This window comes from Volvox carteri, assembly GCF_000143455.1.
Source record: "Volvox carteri f. nagariensis unplaced genomic scaffold VOLCAscaffold_48, whole genome shotgun sequence".
NCBI lineage: Eukaryota > Viridiplantae > Chlorophyta > Chlorophyceae > Chlamydomonadales > Volvocaceae > Volvox > Volvox carteri.
The window spans coordinates 633,261-650,517 of NW_003307591.1; the positions used below are offsets into that span (position 1 = coordinate 633,261).

A 17,257-nucleotide genomic window follows, 5' to 3' on the forward strand; every position below is an offset into this window, starting at 1 on the left:
AAGAGATGATGTGTAGTACCGAAACCTCTTCTGAAACCCGCTTGGCCTCGATGCCTAAGTGAGAGCGTCTCCCCTGTGCGAACGAGCCTATCCAGGAGGACCAGCGCATAACATTTCGCCAAAGCGCCCCCTACTGCTATGCCCCGGTAGTTACTCGGCATGCTGGGGTCCCCCTTCTTGTAAATAGGGGTGAGGACGGTAGTTGTAAACTGCCGTGGGAAGTCCCCAGTCGCCCTGATATGCTCCAGAAGCACGTGCAGTACCGGAACAAGCTGATTCACTTCCCCCCGTCGCCTGCCCCCACCATTACCCGACGCGGAGCCTTCTTCCTCTCGGGGCAAACGCGCATAGCGGTAACATTCCGACGGCGCTACTTCCAAACCTGGTGCCTTACTGTTAGGCAGCCTGTCAACAGCACGTGCGACTTCCTCCAGCGTGAGAGGGGGGTCTAGGATTTCTGCTGCCTTCGCAGTCCTACCCAAAACCGAGTGGGATGACCGCCATTCCTGCCCCTCTAGAAACTGCCCAAAGTTAATGAAGTTCAAGAGCCGGTTCGCACCATCAGGCCCTGTCTCCCCTACACCTGCGTTTAAGAGCCCAGCAAAGTGTTCCCTGAAGACCTCAATATCGTCTATCGCACATCGCTCCCTCAACTTCCCTCCTAAAGCCCGCCACAGAGCTCGTTGGTCATGCCGACATTTGGCCACAAAATCTCTCATCCTATCCTCCTCATAAGCCGCCCTTGCGTGTCTTTTTGCCCGGTTATAATCCGTCCGCGCATGACGGAAAGCCTCCCACTCCGGACCCGATTTATTACTCACCCGGCCTGGACCCAGATGTGCTCTACTCTCCAACATGCGTTGCCGTGTTTGTTGACATTCCCGGTTCCACCAAACCGTATTCCCACCTGCCGTCATGCCGGTAGGTCGGTGGGTATCGAAGGCCCTCACCAGGACTTTGTACAGGGCACCTCCAATGCGTTCGACAGCTTGTGTGGTGTTGCAAACTCCCCTCTGCAGGTCCTCGGCCACTTGGCTTAAGGCATTCATAGTAGGGGACCCCCCCTCAAAATATTCCGCGTAATCCTGGTATCGTGCAATATCAAACTCCACCCGGGCTTTCCGGCCTTTACCGTCCCTACACCTGCTTTCGTCATCCACTGTAACATTAAGAGCAAGCGTCAAAGGACGGTGGTCGGTGGGCTCCCATCCATCCAACTCGATCAGGTTTCCTACCCTCAGAAAGGTGGCATACTGCTGAAGCACACGTGGAGTCGCTATGAATAAATCGATCATACTACCGCCTGCCTCCCCCTTAGGGAAAGTTAGGCGGCCTTCTGGGTCCCCTCTCATCCGGCCGTTCATCACGAGCAGTCCCTCGGATCTGCAGAGCGCCCCAAGCTGGGCACCAAAGAAATTGCAAACTTGGTCCTGGCACTTTCGATTTCCGAGTCCATCATAATTCTGGTGGTCCCTCAGTCCTTCAAAACCCATGACCTCGCATACGGCCTGCAACTGCTCTAAATCCGGGATGTCATTCATGTAAGCAGGTAAGTCCATCGGGGTAGCACGGTTCCGCTCATGCTGTGCTCCAGACAGACGTGCGTTAAGATCCCCGGCAATCAGCACGTCCTCATCGCCAAGCCTGAGTTCCGTTAGTGACTGTTGGATCCTGGTAAAAACGGCTTCTGCTGCTGCAGTGCGTTGTGATACGGTGCCTCCACCATCCGGGTAGACCCTGGACGTCTCTGGTGCGAGGTAGCAGGCTCCCATCAGGAGACTGTTACCTGTGGAAAGGCTAACGCGTGCCCAAATGACCTCGCACCCTGGCAGCTGGTTGTCCTTGCGCACTACCGTAATACCCCTCGTGAGTGACTCCCGTACATACAGCGCGACGCCTCCATAATCGGCCCTCAGGGCTTCCTTTGACCTCTCCACCCGGAAAATACGGAACCCTTCCAAAGCTATGTCTTTCTCCTCAGTAGTGTCCTTCAAATGCGCCTCAGCTATAACCACAATATCGTGACTCGTGACGAACGACCTAATTCCTGCCTGGTTGAGCTTGAAAACTCCCGCCTCCAGTAGCCCATGAACATTCCATAGTAAAATCCTTAGCCCTCGGCTCGCGAGCCCCTAGGTGTCATCCATTTCGTCAGCATTAGGGAGGTTTGCGAAGCGGTTTGTCCTGTTAACCGCCAGTTGGTCCCGTGCCCTGTCGTCCCTGCCCCCACTACCGCTTCCTCCTTGGCCCACCTGCCCATTTCGCGTGCTTCCCGCCACGAGTCGGAACCCTTCAGCGTCGACGCCCCGGCTGTCCGGCCCTGGTACTCGTGGGTCGCGTCCGGCTGGTGGTCTGTAGCTTGCTCGCTCCAGAGTGCCTGGTGACGCCGTGTACATCAGTCCAATGGTGCCCTCGGTCCGCAGCTGCTTCGAGGGTTTCGCCTTTACAGCGCTAAGTGAGGCCTCGGGTGGTATTTTGCTTTTATTGTTCGCAATAAGCGCCAGCTCATGCCCGGACGGGATTGGTTCGGGAGGTGGTGGAGGAGGAGGGGCTCTGGCGGTCGGGTTGGCCCCTACTGAGGGCGCTATCGCTGCCGGCCCTGCCCTGCAGGCCACGGATGGGGATAGCGGTGCCCGCACACCACGCGCCCACGAGGTGGTCGTTGGTGCAATAGCTGCCGTTGGGTTTGTTGCCCCTGCGACGGCCGGAGCTGCAGACCCTACGGCCGCCATCTTGGGGCCCCGCACACACCCCTTCCCGGCTGCTGCGGTCGTAGCTGCTGCTGCCACTCCCGAGGTGCCACCTCCGGGGCCCCTGCTGCCGCTGGCCCCTCCTTCTCCGCCTCCTGTGTTGCCACCGACATATTCACTGCCGTCCGCTCCCTGCTCGGAGCTGCAGTCCCTTCTCCATCGCTGTCGCCTCCGTCGGCGCCGTACTCCGCGCTGCCCAGGTCGCTGTCGGTATCATTCCGGGTCCCATACGGCTGCGCCTTTCCGCCTGGTCGCTCCTTTATATAGCTCGGCCCCGTTCCTCCAGACTGGGATCGCGCCTTGTCGCATGATGTCCTGCCGCAGCGGGGCCATGCGCTTTCTCTCGATCCTCCCCGCTTGGGTCAAGTTGTCGTCGATGCCCACCTTCTGGTGCCGTAGGACCTCAGCAGCCCTGAAGAATGATGGCCGTTCCGTTATATCGAAGTACGCGCACCAGGTCTTGCGGTCTTTATTCGGATCGCTCCCCAGGAGCCTGATCCGCTTAATATTAACGTCCGCTTCCCTTAGGACGTTCTTGATCCTGCTCTCATCCACGTTCCCAGTCGTGAAGATCCGCATGCTATCCAAATAAAAGAGCCCGTTTTGATGGACTAGGCCGAAGGCGTCGTAGTAGACTCCCAGGCCACTCTTCATCAGGCTCTTTACTTGCGTTTTTAGTTCCACTTGCTCATGTTTGATCGTGCGGATTTCCTGGTTGGTGGCTGCCAGGCCTCCCGCCAGCCCGGCTATCTGATCTATCAACTGTACCATGAGGCCATTGTTGGCCAGTTCCTCAGGATTGTTCCGTGCTCGTTGTATGTAGTCCATTTCTAATTTTTTTTTTGCAGAGCTGGGCGTCACCTGGGCGTCACCTTCTGTCGGCGCCTTTCAAACTGTAGTTGTGTGGGCTATCATTACTATTCTATTCTATTCTATTCTATTCTATTCTTCATGCAAGCTTCATGCAACAACACTCTGCTCGCAGATTGCCGTGCACTGCCCCGACGCGGACTGCAGGGTGTTGGTGGACTCAACGGTGGTGCGCATCAAGCCCATCCTAGACGTTGCCATCCTCAAGGTGTGCCAGTGTGCGGGTCAGTGAAGCCTACAGTAGCGGCAATTGAGCTTACTTCTGCACATGTAGCACCCTTGCACCTTTCCTCCCCACGCCCTTTCCTTGCCTAGATTCCCACAAGTCAAGGTCCATGCAAGCTCAAGCTGGAGCATTAAAGCACTCACAATTCGCAACATAGTCAGCCGCCTGTGATGTTGCTTCACTGGTATTGACCTTCAGGTGCAGCGTGAGCTGGTGCCCCCGGTGCTGGACTTTGGTGTCTTGGCTGGCGACAAGTACTATGTCCACGGCCAGTCCACGCAGGCGCAAGCAGACGCCACATCCATCAGCCACGGCATGGTGGCGGCGACCGAGCCGGATGCGCACAGCCACATCTGCGGTGACATTGTTGCAGGTGTTGGTGATTCAGGTGGCGGCTGCTTCTCGGTCGACACTGGCAAGCTTGTGGCCATGGTGGTCGGGTCTGACACTCGTACGAACAAAGCCGTCCTGGTGCCCACTGCAGTCATATGCAGCATCCTGTTGGACCTGTCGGCGACCTTGGGGGCTGCAGGAGCAGCCACCTGAGCATACAGCGTGTGGCGACGGGTGGCCAGAGCAAGCTAGCCTGTCGCCAGGATGGGAGGCAGGGCTGCTGTGTGTGTCTGTGTTGACCCGACCGCGGCATACTCTGGTCGCCTGGCTGGTTGTGTGGGTGGGTAGGTTCCACTGAGAGTGCGTGCAGCGGAGTGGCAGGTTGGGCTCAGGAGTGGCGGGCTAGGGTTCTTTTAGGATCATGCGGTTGGTGACCTGGAGCTATGTACCGCACCGTACCTGCAAAGCGTCGAGACCCTTAGCTGCGACAAAGGCCTCACGGGCTGCGTCACTGTGCTGACAGTACTCAGCAAGAGCTCGGGAGACGACCGCCGAGGAGCAACAGCTGTCGCCGCAGCAGCCCATCTCGCCGGCTAGGCACTCGCCTGCTTGCGGTGCGGGGTGATGGTGGTAAGAAACGCCAGAAGGGCTAAGGTGGACAGAAGCTATTTATTGTTGGATTTCTCTGAGTGGCTAACGCACCTGATACGCCGGACAGAAGCACCGTGAAACAATCGCCCAGCTTGGAGACACCCCGCCGTACTGCAGCTTGCGGATGCGAGGCATAGCGAAAAACACTTTTAAGTTTGGATACTAAATAACTATAGTATTAAACGTATTTCATGCCGTGCAGCACTAGGCTTTCCCATGTTTTTGTAAATCGGTGAAAAATCGTGTTCCTTGCACACGCTGAATCTTTATGATAAACTGTCTGAATTCTGTAAATTAAAACGACTGCGAGTAAAGATGAATTGCCTTGCTAACATCGCCAAACTAGCTAGCAACTGATCGATGGAGTACTGGGCATTTGTACGAGCGAGCAAAAACAAGCCTGCAAAAACAAGCTCTGTCGTTAGGGACAGAGATGGCTCGCTCCCCGTTTCAGATTCAAGGAAGCTTCAAGAACTGTTAACTTCAGGCTGCCATACATTATAAAAAAATGAGAGAAACACAGCACAGCAGTGTTGGTGGCTGTCATAACCGGGTCCAGAACCAACACCATATTAACAAAGCAAGGCTTGGCAACTTGCCCTGAAAAAAATTCGACATGCGGGCCACCAAACCACAAGGCAGGAATAACCTGTAAACGCAAAGGTGTGTGTGTGTGTGTGACAGAAGGAACTGCATATGTACGGAAAGGGGATGTATGTTCAGACCTGCATGTTGTTCAGGCCTGGGTTTACCCTGGGGAATAAAGGGAATGATCCCAAGTCCCTTACATATAAATAACAGCTCATACAGACCAAACCTTATCCACAAAACTTATGAAGACCACCTATATGTACACTAGTACCGGTAATGTGGTTTTCGAGCACAACCAAAAGAAGCTGAATGGCCGAATGGATGGGAAAAACCAGGGTGATGCAGAAAAATGAGACAGTGGAGATAATGGATGTTATGTGGAAATACATCCCTTCCTTCATACATTCCTCCCTCCACCCTATGGCATAAAAGGGTTGGTAACCGACCGGTTAGCTGTAACCCAACCGGTAGGGTAACCAACATTTCAAGATAATGACCTGGTAACTGACGGGTAACCTTACCGACCGGTACCCTTGCCGACCAACCAGCACAGTAGCACGCAGCAGCTCAGCAAGGCAGGTCTGGTCGCTTTACTAAACCAGCAGGTGTAGACAAGGCACTGCTATGCATGGTTAGGCACTTTCCATTACATTCCATTACGGTCCGGTCCGGTACCGAGTTTCGTCCGGCCGGTAACCGATGGTTTGGCCATCGGTAGGGTGACCCATCGGTAGGGTCAACCTTCGGTAGGTGAAAAGGCTGGTAACTCCTCGGTAACCCTACCCAGGCCCCACCCTACCAATCGGTTGGGCCCGGTTACCGGTCAAATGTGTGCCATAGGGACTGTCCTTATCGCATCTGTGTGCGACTGTAATCTGTGACGAGGAATGCATGTTGTGAAAGTTTTCATGTAAAACGTGATGCGATCTCTCCTTATCGCGGATCCGCCTGCCCCTTTCCGCACGCCTTGTCGTCGGGCGGCCCTGTTGCCTTCTCCCATAACTGACTGGACACTTTTGGCAGATCATTATAATTCCTTTTTCAGCAAAAACACGCTACATGATCGTGTCCATGCCTACTCCGGCGACTTTCCTTGCTAGCCGCCATATCTGCACCGCCCCATCAGTGCCAGTACTAGTTACTGTGGCGTTCGACCGGCTGCCTGTGCGGCACCCTGACAGGCGCCAGCCGCACAACACTGCAGGCCTTACTCGGCGGCCAAGCATATCCAATCCAAATTCCTGCACGTCACCACTTCCAAATTCCACATTTACACAATTGCGCACTGAAGGCCTTACCGTGGTTACCCCCGTTACATACGCTAATCGCCAACACCACACTTCGCCCACGAAGCTCCGCCACCCCCTTTCCTGTCACCATTAGTCCGTTCCCACTCCCGTTCGAACCTCCTTGATGACGGCAACCCCGCCCCACCCTTGGCTTCTTCTCCGGCCCCAACCTTGCATCCTATCTACTCTGTGGCGCGTTTCCTGGTCAGCTGTCCTCCTACTCGCCCACCTGCATGCAAATCAATAAGAAATGTGACTATGTCGATATGTCCCACGGCAGCACTTCCCCATAATGCAGTCCTTCGTGTCCCCCTCGCCTCGAAACTGCTAACTGGTTCGCTGGGGCCTGAGTCCGGGGACCCCAACAGCGGACACCCTCTGCTAGCCGTTACGTCAATACCTCATCTCGCATTAGCCCTCTTTCTATCCCTCTCCATGAAGCGTGGAGTTGGTGACCCAGATCCAGATGAACACGTCTAGCTCCGCTTGTGGGATCAGAATGCTGACAGTGTCCAAAATGATGAAAGCAGGACAGGACACCAACGCATGTGTTCGATGGCCCCCCTGGTGCACTCCCGGGTACCGCAGCTCCGCAGCCACCTCCCGCGATCAGCCGGTGTTGCAGAGGTGCGCGCTGTAAACTGTACGGCTAATTCATCACCAATATGCCAAGTTGACAATATCGACAACAATGCATCACATGCCCGACATGTACTGCACCTTCCGTCCACGGGCTCCCGGGAACATCCATGACGCAAGCATGCACATGGCCGCGCGCCTTTTATAGAGGCCCATCGACAACCCTGATTTGAAAAGGGAGGAAGAATGGCGCGACCTCGGCTCGCCTCGCCTCTCATCCAGAGGTGGTAAAGCGCACCTTTCCTGGGCTGGGCCTCGGTGTGGTGCGGTGCCCGCTTCCGTCGTGCGCATCCTGCCCTGTGAGCTCCTCCTCCGGATCTGTCGCACCAAGTTCCCCCCCAACCGTGAGTACCCCGGCCTTACAGTTGGGTGAACCGGAATGCAACCTGTTGGCCCGCACAATGGACGATGGCGACACTGCCCCGCGGGCTCACATAGCTCACACAGGCGGCAAACATATCACACAGCAGCCGTAGGGCATACACGCACATACACACACAGCAAGAGCTCAGTTCTGTTCAACAACACACGCCTGACGCATACACATGCATGCAGACATGCACACGGCCGTCCTCGCCCAGTCTATAATACGCGGCGTGCTGACAGCAGAGCGCGCGTGTGCGCCTCCCGTCTGACTGGTGCCCCCCTGCATCCGGGCATTCGTACGTTGCGTTCGCTGCTTCGTCTCTTCCCCTCTTCCCCCGCCTACCCGTAGCCCCGATCCCGCAGCCCAGCCGCACCACCACCACCACCACCAGTCGCAAACGCCACTTGGTAAACGGCGACCTAGAAAACCCCCGTCAACCCCGCCCAGTCACCACCTTCCACCTCAACCTCAAAGAAACACCGGCTTAGTCGACCCTGGCGGGGCCCCCGGCTTACTCAGCCCTGGGGCCCCTACCGGCACCCGAGCCGCACGCGACCGCTCCACTGCCCTCCCCGGACTCCCATCCCGCTGCCCGGTGCCAGACCCCGTCAACCCTGCCAGTCCCCCAACCCCATTCACGTACTCCTCCAAATCTCCCGGCTTGATCCCTACCACCCCGCCGCCACCGCCGCCGCCAGGCCCACGGCCCGGTACCCCTGAACCCACTTGCAGCCCCGCCAGGCGGTCCTCCTTACTGGACCTGAGGTCCGCGATCATCAACCCGGGGCCACCCGGCAGCCCTTCCTTGGCAGGCATAGACTCCAGGCGGGGCAGGAAGCTGCCTTTCGCCGTTGCCGCTGCGGCGGCGCCGCCGGCGCTGAGGCTGCCTAGCCCGGGCAGGTTCTTAATCGGCTGGTCGCAGGTCAGGCAGCGTAGCTTGGTGGCTAGCGGGCCTGCTGGCCCGCCGCCAGCGGCGCCGGCGCGCAGCGCCTCGCCAAGGTCTGGCCGCAGCGCAATCGCGTCGCTGATACCCGCCACCGCCTGCCCCAGCGCGTGCGTCTGCTGCTGCAGCAGCCGTACTGCATCAAATGGCGCCTTGGCCTCCAGGACCTCCTCCAACGCCTGCAAGTCGTCCACCTTTACCGCCGCCTCCAGCGCCGACTCAATCGAGCCCAAAAGCTCCGTCTTCATCTCCCCCATCGCCGTCTCCAGCCCGTTAATCCGTTCGTGGAATAGTGCATCAATGTCACGCGGCTCGCCCTTCTTCTTCAGCGCCTCCGCCAGCTCGTCCACACGTGCCGCCAGCGCCGGCAGCTCCCGCTCCGCCAGGGTCGCTGCCGCCGCTGCCTGCGCCTTGGCTTCCGCCACCGCACCCTCTACCTGGCTGCGCAGCAGACTGAAATCTGCAAAGGTAACTTCGGAACCACTGCGGGCCGCCGCGTCGCGTCGCGCCGCCGCCAGGTCCGCGACCTGCGCACGCAGCGCGCTCACGCCCTCCTCAACCTGCTGCAGCCGACTAAGTGACTCCACAGCGTTTGATCCCAGGCCCGCCCGCAGCCCTGAAACCTGCTGAAGCAAACTATCCACTGTATTCCGAAGCGAGTCGTTCTCAGTGCGCAGCGATGTAACCTCCTGGCCGAGCTGGACGAGCTTCTGTGCGGATACCGGGCCGCCGCTGGCACCCCCGGCGCCACCGGCGGAGCCCAGCCCCCCGCGCGCCGCAGCCGCGCCGCCAGAGGAGGGCGAGCCAAGCAGGCGCGGGCTGGAGGGCGTTCCGACCAAGCGGGGGCTGTGGCTGGGTGAGCTGCCGCGAGTCTGTGGCGCCGAGTGGGGCTGCGCGCCGCCAAGCATGTACTCCGCGAGGCCCATGCCAGGACTAGCACTGCGGACACCTGTTAGCCTGGAGCCCACGGGCGCCGCCGCGTCGTCGCCAGGGGCGTCGGCAGCAGTGGCGTCCGCCGCCGCTCGCGGCCGCGTCCAATCCATCGGGGCCAGCTGCTGTGTGCTGTGCTGCTGCGGCCCCGCCGGAGCCGCTGGCGGCCGCCATGCCTGTACCTGCGGCAGCGGCTGCACCGCTGGCCCCGCCGCCGCCGCCGGAGGCTGCTGCTGCTGCTGCTGCGGCCCGCCGCCTGTGGGGTACTCCAGATCCGGAATTGCGACCCCTAGGCCGCTGGCAATCTGCTCCACCGCCACCAGCTTGCCGTTGATGTTATAGACCCCGGTGAGACGCTTCTCCAGGCGGGACAACCGGATCTCCAGGTCCGCGCTGTCGTCGCGGCTGGGCTGGCGCTGAGGGGTGAAGGGAAAGACAAGACGTGAGGCGTGAGGTGGAGAGCAGCAAGGGCAGGAACAGGCCGCGTGGCGACGAGCCAGGCCGCGGCATCCAGGAGAAACAACACACTTTTCCATGAATGCAAGTCCTCTGCCACGGCCACCAAATGTACAGGGAAATAAATGGATTAGACAAAAAAACAAGATGTCCTTCTAGCACTTGGACAGATCGACAGACAGATTCGCCCCAGACACTTACATCTCGCTGAGTGCCAGAGCCTTTCTCCCCAACCCCGTCCGCAAGCTTCTTCTCCAGCGCCTGCATTCAGGTAGCACCGTGGGGCCCCGGGGTGCGCGCGGCAGCGTGTCAGGACCATTGCATCAGAAACAAAAGGGACGCAGAAGAGCGACAACGCAATTCCCGGATACATGGCAGTACCGCTGCTACTGCTACAGCTTGTGTTCCTTTCCCTTGTGCGGCTTGTCCTGATCCTCGTTCCTTCGCCACGGCCAGCAGTATGCATTGAAGAGTAATCGGTGATCCAGGCCCCGATGGCCCTGATGAATTCCAAACCCTAGCCCTAACCCGCCTCCCTCTTCAGCTGCCAATGCCCCCGGCCCCGATGGGGCGCGCGGCTCCCAGCCCCTACCGACGCCAGTGCCGTACCTCCAGCCGGTTTAGGATCTCCTGCTGGTTGAACGGATTGAGTTTGGGACCCGCCGCGTCCCCCTGCTGCGCCTCCAACAGCTTGATGCGGTGCAACAGCTCATCCGCGGACACGTCCTTGACAGCGATTCGGTCCATCTGTGCAGCGGGAGCCAGGGCGATGGCGGTCGAGGATGTGAAGCTTGAGCAGTATGAGTATGCGGGTGTAGGTTGTGTTGAGCATGGGGAGGGCGGCAACGCAGCATGGACGGAAGAGAGTGTGGGAGGGGGAGTTTTGATGGGTACAAGGATGGGTCCAGAAAAAGATGAGAGAGGTTGCGGCGCCTGGCTCAGGGCTCGGTCGCTCGTTCCGTGCTGGATGGCTGATGATCGGAGCTGGGCTGGCTGGGAGGTAGGGTCCAGGTAGGAGACAAGAAGGAAGGAGCCGAGAAGCAGCATGGTGGCAATTACACGCGCCCGTTCTGCCAGGTGTGCTTTAGAAGTGGGAAGGCCGTTGGTCAAGGGAGGCCCGGTAGGGCGCGTGGGATTTCCGCGGCTGGGACGGTTTCCGCACGGGACCTGGCGTGTGATGACACATGTGCAAATCCTGGCTACATGTTATGATTGTAGCCAGGATTGCATGGTGGAAGTGCGGGGCACCTGGATATGGGAGGTGGCCTCCCCGGGGAAGGGGTTGGCAGAGCTGGCCGCGAGGGAGACTGGTGCCATAACAGCAGGCACATCAGGGAGTGTCGTGTTACCTTCTCTTTCATTTGGTTCACAAAGCTTGCTTGCGCTTGTAGCCGTTGAAAGAGATTCTCAATCACCAGTTGGAGCGGGGTCTGGACCATGAGCGGCTGCCGAATGGCTTTCATAAACTCCTTCTGCTCACTTTCGTCCCATCCTATCCGAACATCGACACCAGGATTGGTCCCCATGTTTGTCACTGCCGGCAACACACCGGACAGCGTGAGGAAGCTTTGTTTGATGCGAGGTCCCTAAGATAAGAAAGTTTGCTGTTGATAACGGGTAATACAACTACGTTCCAACTGGGGCCCGTAAAGTTAAAATGACGCAACTCTAAGGTTCAACCTTACTCATCAAAGCGTCGTGGCGATGTAAGTTAAATTACTGATATTGAAGGCACACCATTGCAGGTATGAGCGAAAAGCCCGGGTTTGGCAACAGCGGCACATTCACCGACATCGACCTACGGTGGGGGTTGCTGGGGCCTTATGGGAGCAACGTCCTGAGCTAGCTGCAGCAGACGTTCTGTTGATATCTAAGCAGGACTTCACAACGTATTTACAACGAAGTTATTCCAAATTGAAAGGGAAGTGGGTAGTTTACCAGTGTTCGTGTTGCGTACCCATAAAAAGAGTGTCACAAGCCCAGCAGCTAATCACTATTATGCAGCGAATAAAATGACTGAATATTTCAATTTTGAGATATTTGTCCATGCGCTTGAGTTTGCAGATCCATCGTTTGTGGAGGCGACTTTGGGGCTACCCGAGAGCACCCAGTTTCCAGTTATTCCCTATGCAGTTGCGTTCAGCTTTCTTGACTACCCGCTTATCTTAGTCTATGCCAAGCATGGAGCCCTGGAGACATCTGCGTTCTCCGAAACTTTTCCAACTTACTACGACTTCATTTCGTTCGACAGCGGCAAGTCATGCGTGCTGCAGGCGGACGCGGAAGAGATGCAATTTCTCGTTGAGCAGGTGTGATTGCCGTGGTCTCCCATGCGTAGGCTCTCGCTTTTATCACTTGCTAAAGCCATCTGACCAACCGTTTTGCGCCCCGGCCTCGCACGGGGCCTGCCTTACCCATTTCCCAGACGCCGTTATACGTATCCTTATTCCATGTGAAAACACTGCCCAAGCCAACGATGCTTGCGGCGGGCCAAACGCCGCTGCTCATCAGCCAGGCACCGCACAACGCCTGGGACGACAGCTCCGCCAAAAACAACCCGGCCACTGCCCTGGACAGCGCAGCCGCAGTACGACAAGTCTTACTTTTCAGTCCTACTGGCGTTGAAGTAGGCGCGCTCCATTTGAGCTGCCGTCTCACACATTATGGCTCCCGGGTTCCACCTTTGTCCACCCTCACAACGTTGCCGCCGCCGTCGCCCCCGGGTGCCACCGCCCTAGCATCCGGCACGCACCCCACTGCGACCACCATCGCGGCGACAGCCAAAGCTGATCGCAGCGCACAGGTGCCGGAGGGCCATTTGGCGGCCACAGCAGCAGTAGCTGCAGCGGCAGCGGCAGCGGCAGCGGCTGATCTCCGGCGGCAGCGAGCGGCAGCGGCCCTGCAGCCGCCGCAGCCGCCGGCGCTATTCTTCGCTAACGATCCCCTGATGTCCCAGCAGCCGCAACCATTCCTGCAGCGTGCACAGGAGCAAGTGGCACGTCATCGGGACGCCTTCACGGGCGGCCAGGTAACGGACGCATTGGCGGGGCCGGCGGTGCAGCAGCAGCGGCAGCAGCAGCAACCAGCATACCTGACGGCATGGCGTCAGGTACGACAGCCCGGCGCGGCGGTAAGGGTGCAGCAGCACGGCAGCCGACGGGTTCAGGAGGAGGAATTGTACGGCGATGGCGAAGACGATGATGACGAAGAGGTCGAGGAGGACGAGGATATGGGAGCGAGGGCCTGGCGGCGCGGGGCCGTAGGCAACCAGGCGCACTTGCCGCCGGGGCGGCGGCGACGGCGGCGATGGGAGGAGGATGAGAACGACGTCGATGCGCGCCCCGGGCAGGCGGTCCTTGAGGCGCTGTTCATGCCCTCCTCCGCTACTGCCTCCGCTAGGCCAGCCGCAGCCACTGGGGCTGCCCTGGGCAGCGGCTCCTACAAGCCGGGTGAGGCGAGGGGTACTGCATCCGTACGGGACGATGCGGCATTTGAGCTGGCGGAGCAAGTTTACCGCCAGACGTACCGGAGGTTGATGTCGGCGCGGGAGAGGAGAGGTGGCGGCGGCGGCGGCAGAGCTGACGGCCGCTCCAAGGATCCGGCCGTCAGGCGACCTGCGACGGCGCCGTTGGCGTCACCTCCGGCACCGGCACCAGCGGCGGTACGTCCTGGCACGTCGCGGGCGATACTGGGGCAAAAGCTTGCGCCGAAGACAGCGGCAGCGGCAGCGCCGCCACGGCGGGCTCGGGCCGCATGGGCTGTCCCAACTGAGAAGCAGCCGCAGCAGGCTCCGATGACGCCCGGTGCCTATCGCAGTCGCGGCGGCAGTGGCGGAGGCGGCCTGACGTCGACCGCAGGTACGGCGCGACGTTCCCCGTCGCCCCGGCGTCCCGGAGAGACGATACGTCAGGGGGTCTCTCAAGGTCGGATACCGCCGTACCGCCCGCAGCGTCAGCTCGGGGGGACGGTGTCTCCCGCCACGCCGGCAGCGGCCGTTGCCGCCCGCCGAACGTCTCCAGGACGGTCACCACAGCGGCGCCGTACGGCGAGTCCGCAGAAGCGTGACCAGGAGCAGTCGCAGACCAAGAAGCAGAAGCAGGCAGTCGAGGGTGGCTTCCGCCGGGCCCAGCCGCATCAGCAGCAGCTGGCATATTCCGGAAGAAAGCCCTCCCCGCCAAAACGAAAAGGGACGTCGTCGCCACTGCCATCTCGCCGGGCGGCCGCCCCCAGCGGCGGTGGCGCCGCCGCAGCTCCTTCCCGGCTCACGGGTACAGCAGAGTACGGCACCGCAACGGCGGCTACTGCCATTGAGGACGCCTCACTACGTATTCACGGGGCGCTTGTCACTGGCGGCGGCGGCGGCAGCACAATGACGGACCCGAGCTTAACGGCCGAGGGGTCGGGAGGGGTCGGGAGCCCGCCGCACCACAGCGGCAGCGGCGATGATGACGGAGGGGGGCCTGGAAGGTTCGATCCGCTACGGCGGCTGCTGTTACCTCCTAGGAAACGTGGGCCAGGGTCTCGGGGCGGCGTTGACGCCGCCGCCGCCGGCGGCACGTCCGCGACTGCTGCCATAGCGGCGTCCGCTGCGGCCGCCGCCGCCGCGGCAGCGGCGGCTCGAGGGGACGCCAGCAGCGACGGCGGATCGGAATTTGCTGCGGAAGCGGCGGCTCGTGCCGCTGCGGCGGCAGCCGCCACCGCGGCAGCCATGGTCGCCGCCGGAGGCGGCGGCGGCGTAGCCTCCGCCTCCGCACCCGCCGCGGTCGGCGGCGGCGGCAGCGGCGGCCAGGTGTACCAGATGACGTCCGTCCTGATGTGGGAGGTGATGAGCCTAGTGACAATGCGGACGGTGCTGTCGTCGGCCATATCCGCCATGGGTGGGCAGATGAACGGCATGGCGACACAGCTGGCGGCGCAAGCGGCGGCGCAGGCGATGCAGCAGGTGCAGCCCTTCATGGCGACGGCGGCAGGTGCCGGCGGCGGCATGATGCCGTACATGATGACCCCTCAAATGATGTCGGTGAGCGGGGACGTCGGTATAGCAACGCACGTACACGCACGCGGGTATCCGCCGGCTGTGTGTGTGGGGGGGGGGGAGGGTGCTGGGCTGTGTTGTGTAGTCCCACGCAATGTTTCTTACCCCTACACACACGATCTACCTATCTACCTATCTATCTATCTGCTTCACTCGCCAGTGGCTTGCCTTATCCCCCGGGGCTCCATTGAGGTCCAGGAGGGGAGGAGGGGCTCCTCTTGCACGCTGGGGCCCGCGGGTTGGGCTTGGGGCTGGCGGGTGAGGGGTTGGCGGGTGAGGGGTTGGCGGGTGAGGGGTGAGGGGTGAGGGGGTTTGCCAGCAGTGAAACCCGCGACTGGTTTCGCGTTAAGTACCCTGACGGACCTAAATGGCTCGCATGGGTTGCTGCCAGAGTAGTACTCGTGTTGGGTGAAGCGGCTGGTGGGCTCAGTTGTGTCGTGACTGCCTCCTGGTCCCGGTCCTCGTTCTTGCTGCCCCCCATGGTGGTCGCGACATGCACCGCAGAACATGCCGCCTGGAATGCCCATACTAGTACCACAACAACAACAGCAACAACAGCAGCAGCAAACGGCGCAGCAGCAGCACACACCCCAACAACACCAACAACACCAACAGCAGCAGCAGCAGCAGCAGCAACAGCAATACGGGTTAGCTGCCACGCAACAGTACATGCCGTATTGGTCGGGCGCCGCGCCGCCGCTCACTCCGCAGACCGGCACATCGTACGCACAGCAGTACGCACAGCTTTACGCGCAGCAGTACGCACAGCAATACGGCCAGCAGCAATACGGCCAGCAGCAGTACGGCCAGCAGATGTACGGCCAGCAGATGTACGGCCAGCAGCAAGGGGTGCCGCCGCCAGCACCACCAGTCGCGTCACCATCTGGCACCACGTCCTCCCAGGGAGCGTCAGGGGACACGGAGCGCGAGGGCAAGGGTACGGCAGGTCTTAGTGGGTCGGACAGCCCGGATCGCCGTACCACGACACGGGCCTCATCCAGGCGCTCATCGCTCAAGAGTGCCGGTATGTGCTGTCATCCCCCTCTTCCCCCTCCTCCCCCTCCTCCTCCTCATCATCACCATCACCATCATCATCATCCGGGTTCACGGACCTGGGGGGCCCGGGGCATGGAGAGGGAGGGGATAGGGGGTGGGTGGGGATGAGAGGGACGGGGCAGCGGCAGGGAGGCGGGGGATGTCGGGAGGTGAACACGAACCCACAGCCGTATTGACGTACTTCATTTGTCGTTTTTTTGCTGCTGAGCAGGTCCTCCTCGCACCTTTGACAAGCTGCAGTCCTTCAAGGTTCTGCCGCCCCGCAATAAGCAGCAGCCGCTGGCTAAGGACCTGCAGCGGCAGTTGTCGACCCATGGGTCAATCGATACGCCCTCGGAAGAGTACTCCGCCAAGTTTGCTTCGGAGCGATCTTCCTCCACATCCACCGTCTCCACAGCCTTTGGCTCAGGTGCGCGGGAAAGTGACGGGGAAATGGTGTACGACAACGCAAAACTGGTTGCCTAATCAGGAGTATGCACACTTCGGAATACCTCTTCCTAAACCTGTGTTGGCACCAAGGAGGCAAAGCTCAAGTTCATGTGACCCTCTGAAGGACGTTTTAGCTTGTGGAAACTCGTCTGCTGGAGAGCCTGTTCCTGTGTTTCCCGGCGCGGGGACATAAACGCACGAGGCATAGCTATGTCGACTCAAGGTACGGAGACGGGAACGTTACCTTAGCAGACCAATGCGGTTGTGCTGTGCTGTGCTGTGCTGTGCTGTGCTGTGCTGTGTGCCTCTGTCGTCGCCTCTGGAATTTTGTTGGCAGGCGGGGTCCCTGAGCCGAGTGCCCTGCAGCAGCAACAGCAGTGGCGGCGACGCCGGGTCAGTGACGTGGCGACGGCTGTAGTGGAGTCCGAGGAGGATGTTGCCGCCGCCGCCGGTGGCGGCGGAATGTCGGGCGCCGCTCCGCCAACCCCCCCGGGCGGCTGGGTCAAGGAGGTCAGCAAGGCGATGACGAAGCCGGCGGCGGCACCCGCGTCTGAGTAAGTATGTACGACAGTCTCTTCCCATCCGCGCCATGGCCGTGCCACCACTAAAAGTAATGGTGTCTCTGTGTCCCCGTCAGGTCTGTCTCCGACTCCGATTCGTACCGGGACCTGTACGATTCTGATTTCGAGGAT

The 17,257-nt window shown here is 60.1% G+C and overlaps 3 protein-coding genes across 3 annotated transcripts in view; 1 reads left to right on the top strand and 2 right to left on the bottom strand.

Moving 5' to 3' along the window:
* Positions 1 to 2,505: 2,505 nt before the first annotated feature.
* VOLCADRAFT_95991 (uncharacterized protein) lies at positions 2,506 to 3,578 on the bottom strand (the record flags this gene model as incomplete). The annotated part of the gene is made up of 2 exons (XM_002955081.1): positions 2,506 to 2,604; positions 3,135 to 3,578. 2 exons carry the CDS (start codon positions 3,576 to 3,578, stop codon positions 2,506 to 2,508), a joined length of 543 nt encoding a protein of 180 aa, XP_002955127.1.
* Positions 3,579 to 3,777: 199 nt separating this feature from the next.
* VOLCADRAFT_121376 (uncharacterized protein) lies at positions 3,778 to 11,571 on the bottom strand (the record flags this gene model as incomplete). Its single annotated transcript, XM_002955082.1, has 7 exons — positions 3,778 to 3,825; positions 4,043 to 4,388; positions 4,639 to 4,784; positions 8,232 to 10,005; positions 10,247 to 10,306; positions 10,655 to 10,792; positions 11,395 to 11,571. 6 exons carry the CDS (start codon positions 11,569 to 11,571, stop codon positions 4,104 to 4,106), a joined length of 2,580 nt encoding a protein of 859 aa, XP_002955128.1. The 3' UTR covers positions 3,778 to 3,825; positions 4,043 to 4,103.
* Positions 11,572 to 12,057: 486 nt separating this feature from the next.
* VOLCADRAFT_95994 (uncharacterized protein) overlaps positions 12,058 to 17,257 on the top strand; it is a gene marked incomplete at both ends in the record, with an annotated part of 8,854 nt that continues 3,654 nt past the window's right edge. Inside the window, 6 exons of the mRNA XM_002955024.1 lie at positions 12,058 to 12,354; positions 12,471 to 13,902; positions 14,065 to 15,065; positions 15,585 to 16,104; positions 16,348 to 16,545; positions 16,903 to 17,119. Coding sequence (XP_002955070.1) covers positions 12,058 to 12,354; positions 12,471 to 13,902; positions 14,065 to 15,065; positions 15,585 to 16,104; positions 16,348 to 16,545; positions 16,903 to 17,119 — 3,665 coding nt within the window. The remainder of the gene's footprint in view (positions 12,355 to 12,470; positions 13,903 to 14,064; positions 15,066 to 15,584; positions 16,105 to 16,347; positions 16,546 to 16,902; positions 17,120 to 17,257) is intronic.